The 16,347-nt window shown below is 41.0% G+C and overlaps 1 protein-coding gene across 3 annotated transcripts in view; it reads right to left on the reverse strand.

Moving 5' to 3' along the window:
• LOC307026073 (glycogen debranching enzyme-like) overlaps positions 1 to 16,347 on the reverse strand; it is an 81,486-nt gene that overhangs the window by 41,267 nt on the left and 23,872 nt on the right. For all 3 annotated transcript variants that reach the window (XM_079661176.1, XM_079661177.1, XM_079661175.1), the window contains 8 exons: positions 12,274 to 12,407; positions 11,755 to 11,927; positions 9,031 to 9,133; positions 7,680 to 7,902; positions 6,989 to 7,100; positions 6,166 to 6,301; positions 4,015 to 4,127; positions 3,398 to 3,609 (listed from right to left, as the gene is read on the reverse strand). In XM_079661176.1, coding sequence (XP_079517302.1) covers positions 3,398 to 3,609; positions 4,015 to 4,127; positions 6,166 to 6,301; positions 6,989 to 7,100; positions 7,680 to 7,902; positions 9,031 to 9,133; positions 11,755 to 11,927; positions 12,274 to 12,407 — 1,206 coding nt within the window. The remainder of the gene's footprint in view (positions 1 to 3,397; positions 3,610 to 4,014; positions 4,128 to 6,165; positions 6,302 to 6,988; positions 7,101 to 7,679; positions 7,903 to 9,030; positions 9,134 to 11,754; positions 11,928 to 12,273; positions 12,408 to 16,347) is intronic.

The raw sequence follows: 16,347 nt of genomic DNA on the forward strand, positions 1-16,347 counted from the left end.
ACGTACCAATCACGGCCCTCGCGTTTCAAACTGCCTGAAATGAAGTGCTACATCTGTATTAAAAACGAATTGTGTTTGTTGATTATTGTAACTCAGATGAAGATCAGACCTTATTTAAGTACAAATGTATAAATAAATGAATTTTCTTGACCCTCCAGAAAAACGCGGGCAAAAATCCTTGATTATGTGGGCTAAAATCCTTGATTATGCGGGCTAAAATCCTTGATTATGCGATTAAACATGCGGGATTTTTATGTGATTTTATGCGGTGAAATTGCGAAATATGCGGAAAGTTGCGAAAAAGAATAGATTTCTTTTTAAATATTGAGCTGTCTTATTTATTCTCTCTCACACAAAACCTGCCACTAACGTTAAACCCCTCTCCTATTCAATTAAACACATTCAATGTTTATTTTATTGTAAAAGCAATTGGGCTATTTTAATCACTCACTCACTCACTCACACACACACACACACACACGCACACGCACACACACACATCCCCCCCATTCTCTCGTGTGAGTTCCACACGTTCACTCTACGGTGTTGTTTACCTTCTGTGATGTGCGAGCTGATGACGTCACGTCATCATCCTCAGTACTTCACGTCAAGACGAGTTAACTTTGAAAAATGCGGGGATTATGCGGCCTTTTGATAAATATGCAGCCTTTTAAAAATCTGCGCCATTTTGCTGATTATGCGGTAAATTCTGCGATCGCAGGATCGCGTTTTTCTGGAGGGTCTAACTTACACAGACACCCCCCCTATTTTTTGTTAATAATGTAATCTTTCTAACATATTTCTAATTCCTAACATTTATACAATACACTGTAACGTCAATAGATGGAGCCCTCGCGCTGCTGTGGATCCATTAGGGAGCCTATAGCCACGAGCTCAGCTAATGCACTTGTCAGAAATAAACAAGCTCTGACCTGAGCAAGACGCTAACTTTTGTTCTCTCTTTACAAATCCACAGGTTCTGCAAAACTGGCGTTTCTGTCTTTAGCTTGCATCAATATATAATGTAAATACACTGTCAATGGTTTAATAATGTTTAACGGGATTTATGACATGTGTGTAAGTGTAGCAAGTGTCCTTTTGTAGTTAATTGTTCTGGTTAGCATCACCATGCTAACCCCTCGATTCCACCGGGTCCGTCTGCGTCGCGTCACGGCTGCGTTGCGGTTTTGGTCCGGCCTCCTCCGGTGTCATACCCTACCGGGCGTGTTTCAGAAGCATTTCAGAAGCATTTCAGAAGCGGAGTGTCTTGCCTGTCGGCTCGCAGTTTTTGCTGATTTGGGCATATTTCCTGGACAGGCTACTTTGTACAGACAAAGTTAATAATAATTTTAATATTCCAGTTATAAACGACATGAATCAAAGATGTGTTGCTGTATTTTAGTTGTAAAAAAATGCATTCATCATCATAATTATTCTATAAATATAATTTACACAGTGCCTGTAAACCGGAGGAGAACGCTGGCATTTCTCCTCCTACTTGAAAGACTACGGAGGGATAGGTTCTGCAAAATTAGTTTATTTTGGGGATGGGCCGGATGCTGTCACCGTTCCACTTCCTGCCCGGCGCCTCTGCAACACCTCGCGTCGCGTCGAAAAATAGACTTGAATCCTATTTTGAGCGGAGCCCAGCGCCGAGACGCTTCTGGGACGCTTCTGAGCCCTAACGCAGCGCGTCTGGTGGAATAGCACCCATTGACTAGAGTGGCCGCGGTCTTTGCAAACGCAGCCGTTACGCGGCCGTAACGCAACGCAGACGGACCCGTTGGAATCTAGGGGTTAATAGCTGCTTTCATAAAACACAGTTTTACACAGTAGTTTTGTACGTGTAAGTAACTGACATTTAACAAGCTGTGGCATAAGCAAATGTATTTTAAATGTTGCTAAGAGTATTAGCCAGCCAGCAGTGAGTAAATGGTGATGAGGAAAATATTAGTTAAGCTAGTTTCAGAGTTCCGACCATTCAGTAACATGGCGTGGTCACGCCATATTGTCACGTGCTGCTGTTCAGTGTTAGCAGGACTATATGTGTATGTGTTTTATTATTTTGGTACCTATTCATATTTTAAGTCAAGCCAATTCTTGTTTATGTGGAATATATGTTAAATCATTTTAATTCATATGCATGTATTTCTTATTTAGGCAGAATGTTTTATATTATTTATACTTTATACTTTGCATATGTTTTGTTTATAAGACGGTTTGATATTCATTTATCATGCATTTTAACTGTGAGCCTTGACATAAGGTGACTGAACTGTATGCCATTGATGTCAGAAATAAACAAGCTTTGACCTGAGCCAGACGCTAACTTTTGTACTTTCTCTACAAATCTACAGACACTGTTTGTATGTTGGTTACACAGTGCTCCTTAGCCTGTGTAACCCTTGCTGCTGGTCCAGATTACCCCTAGGTCTGGACCAGCAGCAAGGGTTACACACAGGCCCTCTCTCTTCAAATAAAAAAATCATTAATAAACATCAAACTGAAATACAACAGCCATGTCAGAAATAAACAAGCTTTGACCTGAGCAAGACCCTAACTTTTGTACTCTCTCTACAAATCTACAGACACTGTTTATATGTTGGTTACACAGTGCTCCTTAGCCTGTGTAACCCTTGCTGCTGGTCCAGATTACCCCTTGGTCTGGACACGCTCTCTTCAAATAAAAAAATCATTAATAAACATCAAACTGAAATACAACAGCCATGGGTCTCAGTGCTGCCCCTGGCCAAATTTGGGCCGTACGCAAATTGGTGTCATCAGATCACGGTAAAGAATTAATTAAATCAAAGCGATGTCGTTGCACTGCAAAGCGAGTTAGCTAAAGTGAAAAAGCCTGGATTTAAAAACATTAGCATTAAAAGATGAACATTGCAATTAGTTGACGGTTGTAGAGCACAGCCAAAGATTTTGACAACTTCATTTAAGAGAAATAACTTTTCATATAAAGTGGTTAAGATATATATTTTTTGGCTGAAGCAAATAGGTTGTGTTTTGTTCTGTGTTTTATATCATGTGTATAGTGACTTCACCATGTCGTCCTGACCATGTCTACATGCCTAAATGCATTGAGTTGCTGCCATGTCATTGGCTGAATAGATATTTGTGTTAACAAGCAGTTGAACATTGTGTACCTAATACATTGGCCAATAAGTGTATGTCTACCATGTAGTGATAATAAGTCTCATGGTTTTAATATATTATGTTCAAATATTCTTTTAAATGTTCTCTGAGCTTAGCAAATCTCAGTATTTTATCACCATAGACCACATTCAAAAATGGAACTGGCTAATAGAACCCAATCTTTTAATTGAACATTAAAAAAAAGTAAAATTAGATTTAGTGACCAAAAGCATAGCACACAGCAGCTACTTACCACCACCATGGCAATAGGGAAGTTAGTGCGGAGTTGGTAGTCACACCAGGGACTTGAAGACCCAAAACTGTCCTTGTAGATGCCTCTTTTGTGAACCAGCTCAGGTTGTTTCCCCTCATAGTCCTTTGGATCATGGGGAATATAGAACTTCTTCTCAAAGTTCTCCTGGATCTTAAGATCCCACTTCGCATATGACTCAGAATATGTCTGTCCTGAAATAAAAATAACATGGTTCCAAGATTGTTATGGAGAATGTAAAATCCCTGAATCTGTAATAATTCGGAAAAAACACTTGTAGAAAGAAATAGTGTAAACCAAAGCAGCTTCCTGAAATGGATTACTTATGAAAATGCGTATTAGTGTCATCACCAATAATTACCGCAGTTAATAGTTTAGAGCTAATCTCTGTCTTTGTGGAGGAGTGCAAAAATGTTGTTAAACATTGAACTTTACGTAAAGGCAATAAAAGGCAATTTATATAAATGTTTTAATAAAGTCCTGCCCAGTCCACTACCATTGCCGTGCTACCTGACAAAAACACACCATGACACACACCTATAGAGATCTTGTGATTATTAAAGTGATTCTGATCCTGAATGTATGTGATGTTACTGTACCTCCTCTGCATATGTTGACTGCTGCATAGGGGAAGTGCCCATTGTTGTGCAGTTTCACAATCCATCGTACAGTAGATTTACACAGGCCCACTATCTCCACTGCAGAGCCATCCCTGTATCACACACAGACACGCAGAGATCTAAATAGTGGAGGTTATATTGACAGGATACAGATTAAAAACTGGTTTTAAAAAGACTCAAATTATGGTCATCTTTAAAACTAATGAGCTCTAATATTATTCTTCAAATTTCAGAATACATCTGCCTTGTGACAAACGTAATATTTAATCCTGCAGTAGGAGATATTATGTTTCCTACTGCTTTATTTTTATAGGCCGACTATGCATGTGGTAGTTTCAAGCAAATATATTGCATTTTTTAAAGAGCTGTAAATGTTAATAGTTTGACAATCTTTCTAAATTGATAACTGAACATAATACAATTATTCCATCAATGTCCACATATTAAATACATTTATTTGTTGATTAAAACTGTGCCGTTTAGTTCAGTACAAAGCCAATTAGTGGACTTCATATAACCAAATAGTTATATTCTATTATGTACCTAAGGTTCAGCCTATAGACTGAAGACTATTCTGATAGACCTGTGACTCCCACATCATTGTGGTTGTTGACACATAGTGTTTGTCACGCTATACTGTATCTCGCTGTAGTCTGGATGAGAATCTGACAGAGCTCAACATTTTACTGCCAGCAGCTACACTGATAATACATGCCTTTAGAATGTAAGAGTAGAATCTAAAGTGACCAGTATTTAAACGTATTAACCCTATGTTTTTAATTTTAGAAAATCCTTTGTTTGTTTTTATTTAAAGGGGACGTATGCTATATTTGAAAAATATATTGTAGGGCCATACCTATACAAAACATGTCTTTGAAGTTTTTTGCTAAAAATACCAAACAGATCACCCATTGTAGCCATGGCTCATACCCCTCTATTCTCCTATATTCCAGCCATGTTCCAAAAAGGCTGATTCTGTGACCGTAGCTTTAAATGGAACAGCTGCTGCTAGCCACGCCCCTTTGTAGGGTCACGCAGCTTTCCCCTGCTAAAAGAGTTTTCTACTGGGAGAAACTCAGCTAAACGCTGCCGTGATTAAATACAATATTATGCTCCCAACCACTTCAAGCATTATTTCTGAAACAGTAGGGAGCTCAAACGTTTCTCTCTCGTAGGGTTTACCGCAAGGACATAATGTTACACATATTCTCTTCAGTACAGCGTTAGCTCTGAGTGTTGGTGATGCTTGCTAATGTAAACACAGACCATATTACTCCCCAAACACGGCGCGCATTGTTTCTCATACAGCACATAGTTCTTTCTTAAAGGGGACCTAGTATGCAAAATGCACTTTTTGATGTCCCCAGTGTGTCAGGGAACTCACGCAGCGTCAGAAAATAAAACCCCAGCTCTTTTCCTCCGTACCCAAATCTCAAAAAACGGGGGTACAACGGAGCTGATCCAGATTTGCGTCCGATATGACCTAATATCGGAAATGTGGACCCACGGCACTATCAGAAAGTTGCTATCAGAAAAAATGCCCGACAGTTTTGGACGTAATATGGGTGGTGTTTACATTAGCATTGGCTAACCTGTACTGGAGAGCATGTGTGTGAAGTAGCTGGATATAAAAAGAACTCACCTTGTGGTATAACCGGCAAGAGAGAAAGCCTTTGAGCTCCATACTGTTACAGAAATAATGCTTGATAATCCATGATATGGCGTTTCATCACGGCAGTATTTCCTTTAGAAAATAGCTGCCAGGTTCCGCATGAGCTCAGCCCCCTCCTTTTTTTTTAATCTTTTTTTTTTTTTAAAGCTTTATACCCAAAATCAGCACTTTTGAAACAGAAAGTGAAATAGAGGGATATGAGGCATGGCTAGAATGGGTGACTTTGTGAGTCTCCTTACACATCAGGGACACATATTTATGTATAAAAGACATAAAAAAGTGCATTTTGCATAATAGGCCACCTTTAAATACTACATAATACATTATATTCACAGTGAAATTATAGATTTAGCAACTTTGCAAAGGTATCTTTTTAGCTTTTAACTTTCACAAATTAAACGTAGTCACGATGGATGCTTGCTCAATAAACAAAGATGGAGATATAAGAAAAAACATACCTTGGTGTAGCAGGTATTCCCTTGTTGTGTGCCCTCTCACTCTCGCCCATCTTTTCCATCCAAGTTCCACAATTGAAGCGATTTCCTCCAGAGATGAAGCCAGTGGTCTGGTCCACTGCAGCCTCTACATTAAAACCTGGTGAGAGTCAGATGGGCTTTTATCAGTATCACAGAGTGATACCTTAAATGTACCTTAAATAGAGTGCATAGACGCTGATGGTCAATCGTACCTTGGTGTTCCTGAGTAAATCTATCCAAACATTTTATTAAAAAAGGATTGAAACTCTAGCCGATTGGCATTACTGACATTAATGTCTGGTGTTTAAAAAACGCAAAACTCAAAGCAGCTACTCCTCAGACAACAAAAACTTCATGGTCTGACCTCATGATGCTGCTGATGAAGTAACTTTTACATTATTTGCAAAAACATACAATTTAAATAATCTCGAAAACCTTTAAAGTTTTCACAGATAATAATCTGTTCAATGTTACAGTTATACATTTTTTAAATGTTGTGTAAGGTTGTATATATACAACATCCATAATACTATCAGCTTGAAAGGTGAAAGGCATCAAACCCTGACTGCTACTTAGCGCCAGACAACTGGCAGCCCCTTCCCAATGCCACCTCTCCAATGTTTGTACCTGTGTTCATGTGTTTATCAAAAAACGATGTGTGTAACTTAAATAACACCAGAGTGAAATAATGTATCCTCTTAATCTATACAATAGTACACAGTGTGACCTGACCTGAGCTGTGTAAAGCTAAAAGATATCAAATAAAAATCATTAAGCAGTATTGGTTATGAGTGCATGAAAATACCTTCATCAGTCCTATTGCTGTCCAACTGTGGCCCAGCGTTGGTCTCTCTGAACTGAATACCATGCATATGTCTCTGCATGACCTCCTGGATAACATCATACAATGGTTGTTCCTGAAGAAAAAAAGGAATTAAATTCTCCAAATGTTTTGATTCAAATAAAAACACCAGTTAATTTCAGAAGATTCAGATAACTTACAGAACTGTGCAGTTCCTTTCATTTTTACAATGGATAAATGTATATAGCATTTGTATTAATGAGCAATTATAAATGGCAAATATGAAAATGCTAAAGAATAGGCTACCCCATAGTATGCAACAGTCTTTAAGAACCATTTTGGAACTTTATTTGGGTATTTCTACTTTATGGTGTAATGCTTTGCCAAAGACTGATGTGATTTTACAAGCTAACCCTTTGAAAAGAATAATATTTGGTGCAACCAAACCTTTCTTATGTGCCGACAGAGTTCTGTGGGGAAAAGTTTGGCTATGCAAGAGAACTGACTGTGTTGGTTAAATATAGTGGTGTGACCAGAACCAAAGTCAAGTCATTGTTGACTGACTAAAATCAGGGAAAAAGAGGCGTAATTGTTCATTGCTAATACATTTTTGCTCCATCTAGTATGATTTCAAACAGCAGTGACTCTGGCTCATCATATCAAGAACCAATAAGAACAAAACACACAGTCCTACCACAGCTCCATATGGCTTTTGCTCAGATATGTTGGGGTACATCCTTTTGACAGGACACTTGAGGATGGAGACACCGTCTGGTACTAGTGTGCAGTACTCCTGGATACACTGCAGCCACCACCAAACAGAATCCCTACAGTTGTAGCGCACATTAGTGCCACTGCCAAGCAGGTTGGGGATCAGGCCGTGATGCAGTGTACCTCCAAATGCTAGGATGATGTTCCTGTGAAAATTGGGATAGTGGTTTAATAGATCAGGGTTCAGATAATTGAGTTCTGGAAAGAGCACAACAGATGCCATTACTGTTAAAATTCACCATACTGTGAAACGTCTCATAATTCAACAATGAACAAATTATTTATCATGCTTGCAATCTATACTACTTCATTCTGAGATTGTGAATATTTTCAGTTAACCCCACCTGCTATTCCCATTATGATTTGAATAGGCTAGATTAAACAGAGATATTTCTCCAGTTAATTTTTGTAACCTCACATTTTCACAGCAGTTGTTGTAATTGATCACTAATTTCAATAAATGTTTGGTGTTCTATTCAAAAGTAGCATCTTTCAGTAAACATGTCAATGTATTTATACCTCACAATTGATCAGCTAATTATTGCGGCATAACACATACTCAGTGGATGTCAACTACTTAAACAATTTCACAACATTATTGTCAAAAGTCACTTTTAAAAACAGCATTGCAAGTTCAGTGTGAGCTTTTCAGCATACATCATTCACACCACAATTTCTTCAGGAATTGCCTTCTCTAGTTCATAATTTATTCTGTTTTAAAAAATTGACAATATTCAACTTTATGCACTTTAGAACTTGTGGAATTGAGGTATATGACGTTGGCTAAGAAGACTTAACACAGATTTGGGAGATAATTCATACTAGGTGTTTCATAAACAGTGAGACTAGATTAAAGTTTGACATATACCAGTCCGTGGATGTAAAGATTATTTTCAAAATGGTACCTTATTTGACTCAAAAATCTTGTTTCATTTTGTGTAAACTTAATGAGGTCTATTGACCATAACAAAAAGTGATGGAGAAACTGTGGAAATCTAAATGGAAATTATCACTTTGTTTTTTTAGATTGCCGTGCTATTATAGACAAAACATATCAGATTTCAGGTGCCCGTGGAAAGAAATACCTTGTCATATTTAAATCATCCCCATAAAATGCCCCTTGAATAGGTAATTGATCTATTTGACATTTATAAAATGATTTTAATATGATATGAAAATAAAGACCACAGTATGTTAAATTCAAACAGACTGTGCTCAAAGCCTTATGTCTTGAAGACAATGTTTGTCTATATTGTCTAGTATTGCGGACTGACCGAGCTTCCAGGTATCTGCCAGTCAGCAACAGCAGGCCTCGCAGGGAAATAAAGGTGTCACGGCCCCAACAACGGAATACCCCAGCACAAAAGTGAGGAAGACCTGTATTAAGGACAAACAACCATGTATAAGGGCAACAGTTGTTATTTACCTAATTATTCATACAGAATGATGAATATATGAGAGCTATCATAAGCTAAGGCTGATGTTATTTTATATTTGTCTTATGTGCTCCACCCTCTTGGACCCCCCCAAAGCACCTCCCCCCTCCTCCCTTCTGTCAAGCGACTTTGTTAACCATTTTGAAAAAAAAGGTTGATGATATTCGCTCTTCTTTTTCTGACTCACCTTTACTCACCGCTGGGTCACCAGACCCTCCCTTCACCCACACACTGACCTCCTTCACCTCTGGGTCACCAGACCCTCCCTTCACCCACACACTGACCTCCTTCTCCCCTCTCTCTCCAAGTGAGGTTCTTACCCTCGTTACCTCTGCCCGTCCTACCACCTGTTCTCTGGACCCTATCCCCTCAAACCTCCTTCAGACTATCGCTCCTGATATTCTACCATTTCTCACCCATTTCATCAACACTTCTCTAACTTCTGGTCACTTTCCAAACAGTCTCAAGGAGGCAAGAGTAAACCCTCTCCTAAAGAAACCCACTCTCAACCCGTCTGATGTTATGAACTACAGGCCTGTCTCTCTCCTCCCGTTCCTGTCTAAAACACTTGAACGCGCTGTCTTTAAACAACTCTCCTCTTATCTCCATCAGAACAACCTTCTGGATCCGCACCAGTCTGGTTTCAAGGCAGGTCACTCAACAGAAACTGCTCTCCTTGCTGTCTCTGACAAACTGCACACTGCTAAAGCAGCCTCCCTCTCCTCTGTCATCATCCTTCTGGACCTGTCTGCTGCATTCGACACGGTGAACCATCGGATCCTCCTTCGCACTGTCCAAGAACTTGGAGTTTCAGGCACTGCACTTTCCCTCCTCACCTCATACCTCAACGACCGCACCTACAGGGTTACTTGGAGAGGGTCCGAGTCCGACCCTTGTCAATTAACTACAGGGGTCCCTCAGGGCTCGGTTCTTGGTCCCCTCCTCTTCTCCCTGTACACAAACTCGCTCGGGTCTGTCATTAGCCCGCATGGTTTTTCATACCACTGCTACGCTGACGACACCCAACTAATTCTGTCCTTTCCCCGCTCAGAGACCCAGGTCGTCGCACGCATCTCTGCTTGCCTAGCAGACATCTCTCGGTGGATGTCTGCTCATCACCTCAAGCTCAACCTTGACAAGACTGAACTGCTCTTCCTTCCGGGAAAAGATTGTCCCACTCTTGACCTAACAATCAACATCGGCACCTCTGTTGTTTCCCCGACTCAGACTGCAAGGAATCTGGGTGTGGTCCTAGATAACAAACTGTCCTTCACTGCAAACATCGCTGCTACAACCCGCTGCTGCAGATACACGCTTTACAACATCAGGAGGATACGTCCCCAGCTGACCCAGACATCAGCGCAGATTCTGGTCCAGGCTCTCGTCATCTCACGCCTAGACTACTGCAACTCCCTCCTGGCTGGTCTACCTGCATGTGCCATCCGACCTCTGCAGCTCATCCAGAATGCAGCGGCTCGTCTGGTCTTCAACCTTCCCAAATTCTCCCACACCACACCGCTCCTCCGCTCCCTTCACTGGCTTCCAGTAACTGCTAGAATCCACTTCAAGACACTGGTACTTGCGTACCATGCTGTGAATGGATCTGGCCCTTCCTACATCCAGGACATGGTTAAACCGTACACCCCAGCACGTGCACTCCGCTCTGCATCAGCCAAACAGCTCGCTGCACCCGCACTGCGAGGGGGACCCAAGTTCCCGTCAGCAAAAACACGTGGGTTTGCTATCCTGGCTCCAAAATGGTGGAATGAGCTCCCCATTGAAATCAGGACAGCAGATAGCTTACACATCTTCCGACGCAAACTGAAAACTCATCTCTTTAGACTCCACTTCGAGCGATAGAATTACTAACAAAGCACTTATATACTAATAAAGGGCTGGCTTTCTAAATGCCAGTTGAGTAGCACTTGAAATGTTTGGCTCTATGAAACCTGATGTACTTATATGATTCTGTTTTCTTAAAGGTTGTATCTTCCTGGTCGAATGCACTTATTGTAAGTCGCTTTGGATAAAAGTGTCAGCTAAATGCAATGTAATGTAATGTAATGTGCTGCATTATTGTAGCAGCCTGGCAAGATGCGGTTACAAAACTTCACATGTGTGTAGATTAGATTAGAATGAAGTTTAAATTGCAGGTACTACATTTTTTTAAAGTGTATAGTTCAAAATAAAGGCAAAGTTTGAAAATTGGTTTTCAGCAGGACGTGGCTCCTGTCACTTTATGCCCCTGGCCCTATTTGTTGTTGAAGCTGGTATGATTCCATCCCAAGATGGTCTTTAGTTTGACATCCATAAATGCAACACTAAGTACTATTTTTTTTGTATTATGTTTCATTTCATTTAATTTCAAACCTTTATTTATCCAGATTGTCCCTTGAGATTATAGATCTCTTTTTCAAGGTAGACCTGCAATGTGTAATTTTTTCCGCATGTGTATATATATTATACTATATTTCTTTGACTATGTATATTGGGTGACACCTATCACATCTCATCTTACCCTTTGTAGTGTTATTTTATTTTATGAAATTAGAAAGTGCATACCTGCTGCAAGTGACACAAAGCACTGTTCCTCCTTAGTCACTTCATTAAAGGAAGATTGGACATCCTTAAGATGAGGAGAGATTGTGGGCATAGCCCAACTGTGATCCACACCATACATCTGCACCGAACCCAGGGCCAGTTGTTTAACTAGGCTTGAACCATTCTGCACAAAGCTAATGTAATCAAAGGAACACAAAAGACATGGAAAGACATTTGTCACCAAGTGAACACTTTGTCATATTGTTATTTCAATGCTAAGTCAAATTAATGAATGGATGTGAAGTGACTGAGGGAATGAATGTTTAACGAAATCCAACTACTAGGCATGCAACAAGATTGCGTTTAAGGCTACTACGACTCCTACATGCTCATGTTTATATGCTATATACAAATTGAGTACTATAAGAAACTAAAAAAACATAAAGTAATATTAGTATATCATTTTCTAAATAAACCATATTATTAAGCCTTTGTTAAAAAGAGAAAAGAAAGAGAAATCAAAAAAGAGGAACAAAATACCTTGACATGCGTTTGAAAACAACCTCTAAAGCGGTGTTGTAGGCGCCCTGAATAATGGAGTCGAAGTAACAAGGCACAAGGTAGCGGGGGATGTGCTTCAAGTAGCCAAACATGGCCTGGAACCAGTGGCCCACCTGCATGTCAAGGGCAATAACAAGTCAGCAGTTCTTAGGACACACCCAAACTAATGCAGAGACGTTTTTTTATTATATTCTAGGTTCTTTCTGTTCGCACTGAAATTGCTATAGAAATCAAATAAATCTAAATAGTTTATTGGCAACTGGATAAACATCTAAACTGTGATGTATTGACATAATATATACACTGTACATTTGAATGCTTAAACTGCATGATTATCTGATCATAACAAACAATTATTCGAGGATCTTCAATTTGGCTTTTCAATGCATCATATCACAGACAGCACAGGTGAAAGTGATAAATGACCTTCTGATTGCATTAGACAAAGGACTCTCGATGCTTGTCTTGTTAGACCCCTTTGCTGCATTTGATACTATTGACCAGGGCATTCTATCACAGAGATATACAATTTAATAGCCATAAGATATACCACACTAAGCTGGTTTGAGTCCTGTTTTTCTGAACAATCTTGGTTTGTACTTGTGAACTTGATGCAATTGAAAGTCAGTCAGGGATATACGGATTGTATTAACTAGGCTTCCAGTATCAACGTAAGGAATTTTAGCGTTATATTTAATCAGGATATTTCCTTTAACACTATACATAAAACACATTTCAAAGAATACCTTCTTTTATCTACCTCATATATACAAAATAGGCCATACATTTGTAACCTTAAAGATTTATTATTGCAATTCTTTACTTGCTTGCAATCCTTCAAAATCACCTTAAGACTCTTCAACTGGATGAAAGATCATCTCTAGGAGCATTGGTTCCTCGAGAAATAATATAATACCATAATATAAAAAAAATGTAATTCCTTCCTTGCTAACAAAGCATTTAAATATCAGGCATCATCCTATCTGAATAGGGTTTGTAGTACCCTATTGCTCCACTAGGACATTGCATTTCATGAATATAGGGTTATTAGTGGTCCCTGGAGTCTCCAAAAGTACATTAAAAGCCAGAGCCTTCAGCCAAATAGCTCCGCTTCTGTATAATCAGTTCTCAGTTTGTGTTCAGGGGGCAGATGCCCTCTCCAAGACTTGCTTTTAACAAGCCCCTAGCTTCTAGATGCTTTGGCTGTCGGGAGACTTTTATTTTTCACCTCTCTTGTTTCTTATCAGTATGTCATCTCACACTGTATGAACTCATATCCTATAAATGGGGTATCATTCCCAGAGTTTTTGTCTTCTTTTCTGTTTAAGGTAACGTCTTGAACATAAGTCTTTCCCGTGTTATAATTTTTTGGCGGCACCTGGAAGATTTTTGACAGCCTCCAGCATCCTTTATTTTGAAATATGTCACATTATCCTTTTGTCATTTGGATTGTCTTTTTGCAATATGGTTTTTAATCTGTTCACAGAACATCTATTTCACAGCTGTCTTTCCATGGAGAATCATTTTCTTTGTTGATCTCCAAGGTTTCTCCCATATTTCCATTCCTAATATGCTAAACACAGAGTGAAGCTCCCAGAGATAAATGTCTAATATGTGATATTGGGCTATATAAATAAAAAAGAATTGATTGATTTAAATATTGGTTTTGTTTGAAAGTAACATTTTGTTGTTTAGCGCAAACCTTAACCCTTTTGATTTTTCAGAAAAACTGGGAAGACTATATTTTAGTTGGCTTTATTTTTGGTCAGGATTTTAGATTCATATTTCATATTTAAATAGTAAATATTCCTGATGGATCTGTGAAGAGCCGCATCTCAATGTCATAATGTTGTAAAACTATAGGTTACTTACGTAACCCCAGTTCTCAGAGTAACATGAAGTGAGATGTCTCACTATGGGATGCGCCTCAACGCGTATGCACCAGAAGCATCAATCTCATTACGCCAATCCTGATTGGCTGGTGATCTTGACGCCAACGTCAGGGAATCCACCAACCCTATAAGTAGCTTGCGCCACGACGCAGGCGTCATTCAAAATAAGCACCTCTTCTCGCTTCGCCTCAGCAAGAAGGGCCGTCAGGTGAGACATCTCACTTCATGTTACTCTGAGAACTGGGGTTACGTAAGTAACCTATAGTTCTCATTCATAACACTCCGTTCGATGTCTCACTATGGGATATTGAGACTCCCGCATTGCCAGACATGCTTATCTCGAAAATCACCAACACAAAAACAGAACTTAACAGGTAGAACCCTGTCCCAATAGGGGGCCCAGCACTGCGCGGGCCACACTTGGAGCAGAAACATCTAGCCTTTAAAAGCGGACAAAAGTGAGCGGCGAGGACCAGCTCGCTGCTGCACAAATGTCTTGAATGGAAACACCCTTGAACAAAGCCCAGGATGTAGCCAATCCACGAGTAGAATGAGCGCGCAGGCCCGTTGGTGCCTGCAAACCCTGGCTCGTATAAGCCAGAGCAATCGCCTCCACAATCCAGTGGGAGAGCCGTTGCCTGGTAACGGGCTTGCCCTTATGAGGGTTAGCCCAAGATACAAAGAGTTGGTCATTGCACCGAAACTCTTTCGACCTGTCCATATAAGTGCGCAAAGCACGAACCGGGCAAAGCAAATTCGGCCGCTGTTCCCCAGAGGAACCTAGCGGTGAAGGAAATGCCTCAAGGTCAATGGGAGTGCATGAGCCAACCACCTTAGGCACAAAGGCCGGATTGGGCTTCAGCAATACTCTCGTTTGCCCCGGGGCAAACTGAGTACACAAAGGATGCACAGAGAGCGCGTGAATATCACTGACTCGTTTGGCAGATGCCAGAGCCAGTAACAACACTGTCTTCAGTGACAGGTGCTTCATGTCAGCGTCTTCCAGGGGTTCAAATGGAGCTCGAGCGAGCCCATCTAAAACCACTGTCAAGTCCCACAGGGGCACCAATGACCTGGAAACGGGGAGAAGCCGGCGAGCCCCTTTCATAAAACGGCAGACCAAGGGATGTTGGCTAGCCGTCTTTCCCCCAAAGCCCACATGGCATGCGGCAATAGCAGCCAGGTAGACTTTGATCGTGGAGAAAGCTCTGTGTTTATCAATCAGATCCTGTAGAAATGATAGAATCACACCGACAGGGCATTGAAAAGAGATGTGTTTCTTTTGAAGACACCACTCCTCAAACACCCTCCACTTACAGTCATAGAGAGACCTGGTGGAGGAAGCCCTTGCACTCTGAATAGTGTTTATCACTTCCTGAGGGAGCCCCACTGTACTCAGGTTATACCACTCACGGGCCAGGCCCATAGCGCCAGGCGCTCTGGGTGTGGGTGAAAAATCATCCCCCCCGCCTGAGATAGTATGTCCCTGCGTAGCGGGAGCTGCCACGGCTGTCCGCACAGCAGCTGATATATCTCCGCCAGCCATTACATTGCAGGCCAGTGTGGAGCTATCAGGATCAGTGTGTGGCGTTGTTCTCTCACTCTGGCCAGATTTGGAGGTATTAGAGCCAGGGGTGGAAACGCGTACAGAAGGGCCGGGGGCCAAACGTGCGCGAGCGCGTCCACGCCTAACGGTGCATTTAGATCGCGCATTGAAAAGAACAGCTGACATTGAGCATTTTCTTTTGATGCGAACAGATCTACCGCGGCCCGGCCGTAACGCACCCACAGCTGACTCACAATCGTTGGATGTAGAGTCCAGTCTGCGTATAGTGGTGCACCTCTGGACAGCAGATCTGCCCCGAGGTTCATCACTCCCGGTACGTGTGTCGCTCTCAGAGAGAGGAGACGTCCGCAGCTCCATAAGATCAGTTTGCGTGCCAGCATGTGTAACTGTAGAGAACGCAAACCCCCTTGGCGGTTTATATACGATATTGTGGTCGTGTTGTCTGTCCTCACGAGGACATGATGTCCCCTGAGAAAAGGCAGAAAGCGTCTTAGGGTGAGAAACACCGCTAAGAGCTCCAGATAATTTATGTGTGACCGTTGGAGGTCTCTGCTCCAGGCCCTGGTGAAATAGACCATGGTTGACCATGGTTGA

Source organism: Notothenia rossii (assembly GCF_949606895.1).
Source record: "Notothenia rossii genome assembly, chromosome: 12".
In the NCBI taxonomy this organism is placed as follows: Eukaryota; Metazoa; Chordata; class Actinopteri; order Perciformes; family Nototheniidae; genus Notothenia; species Notothenia rossii.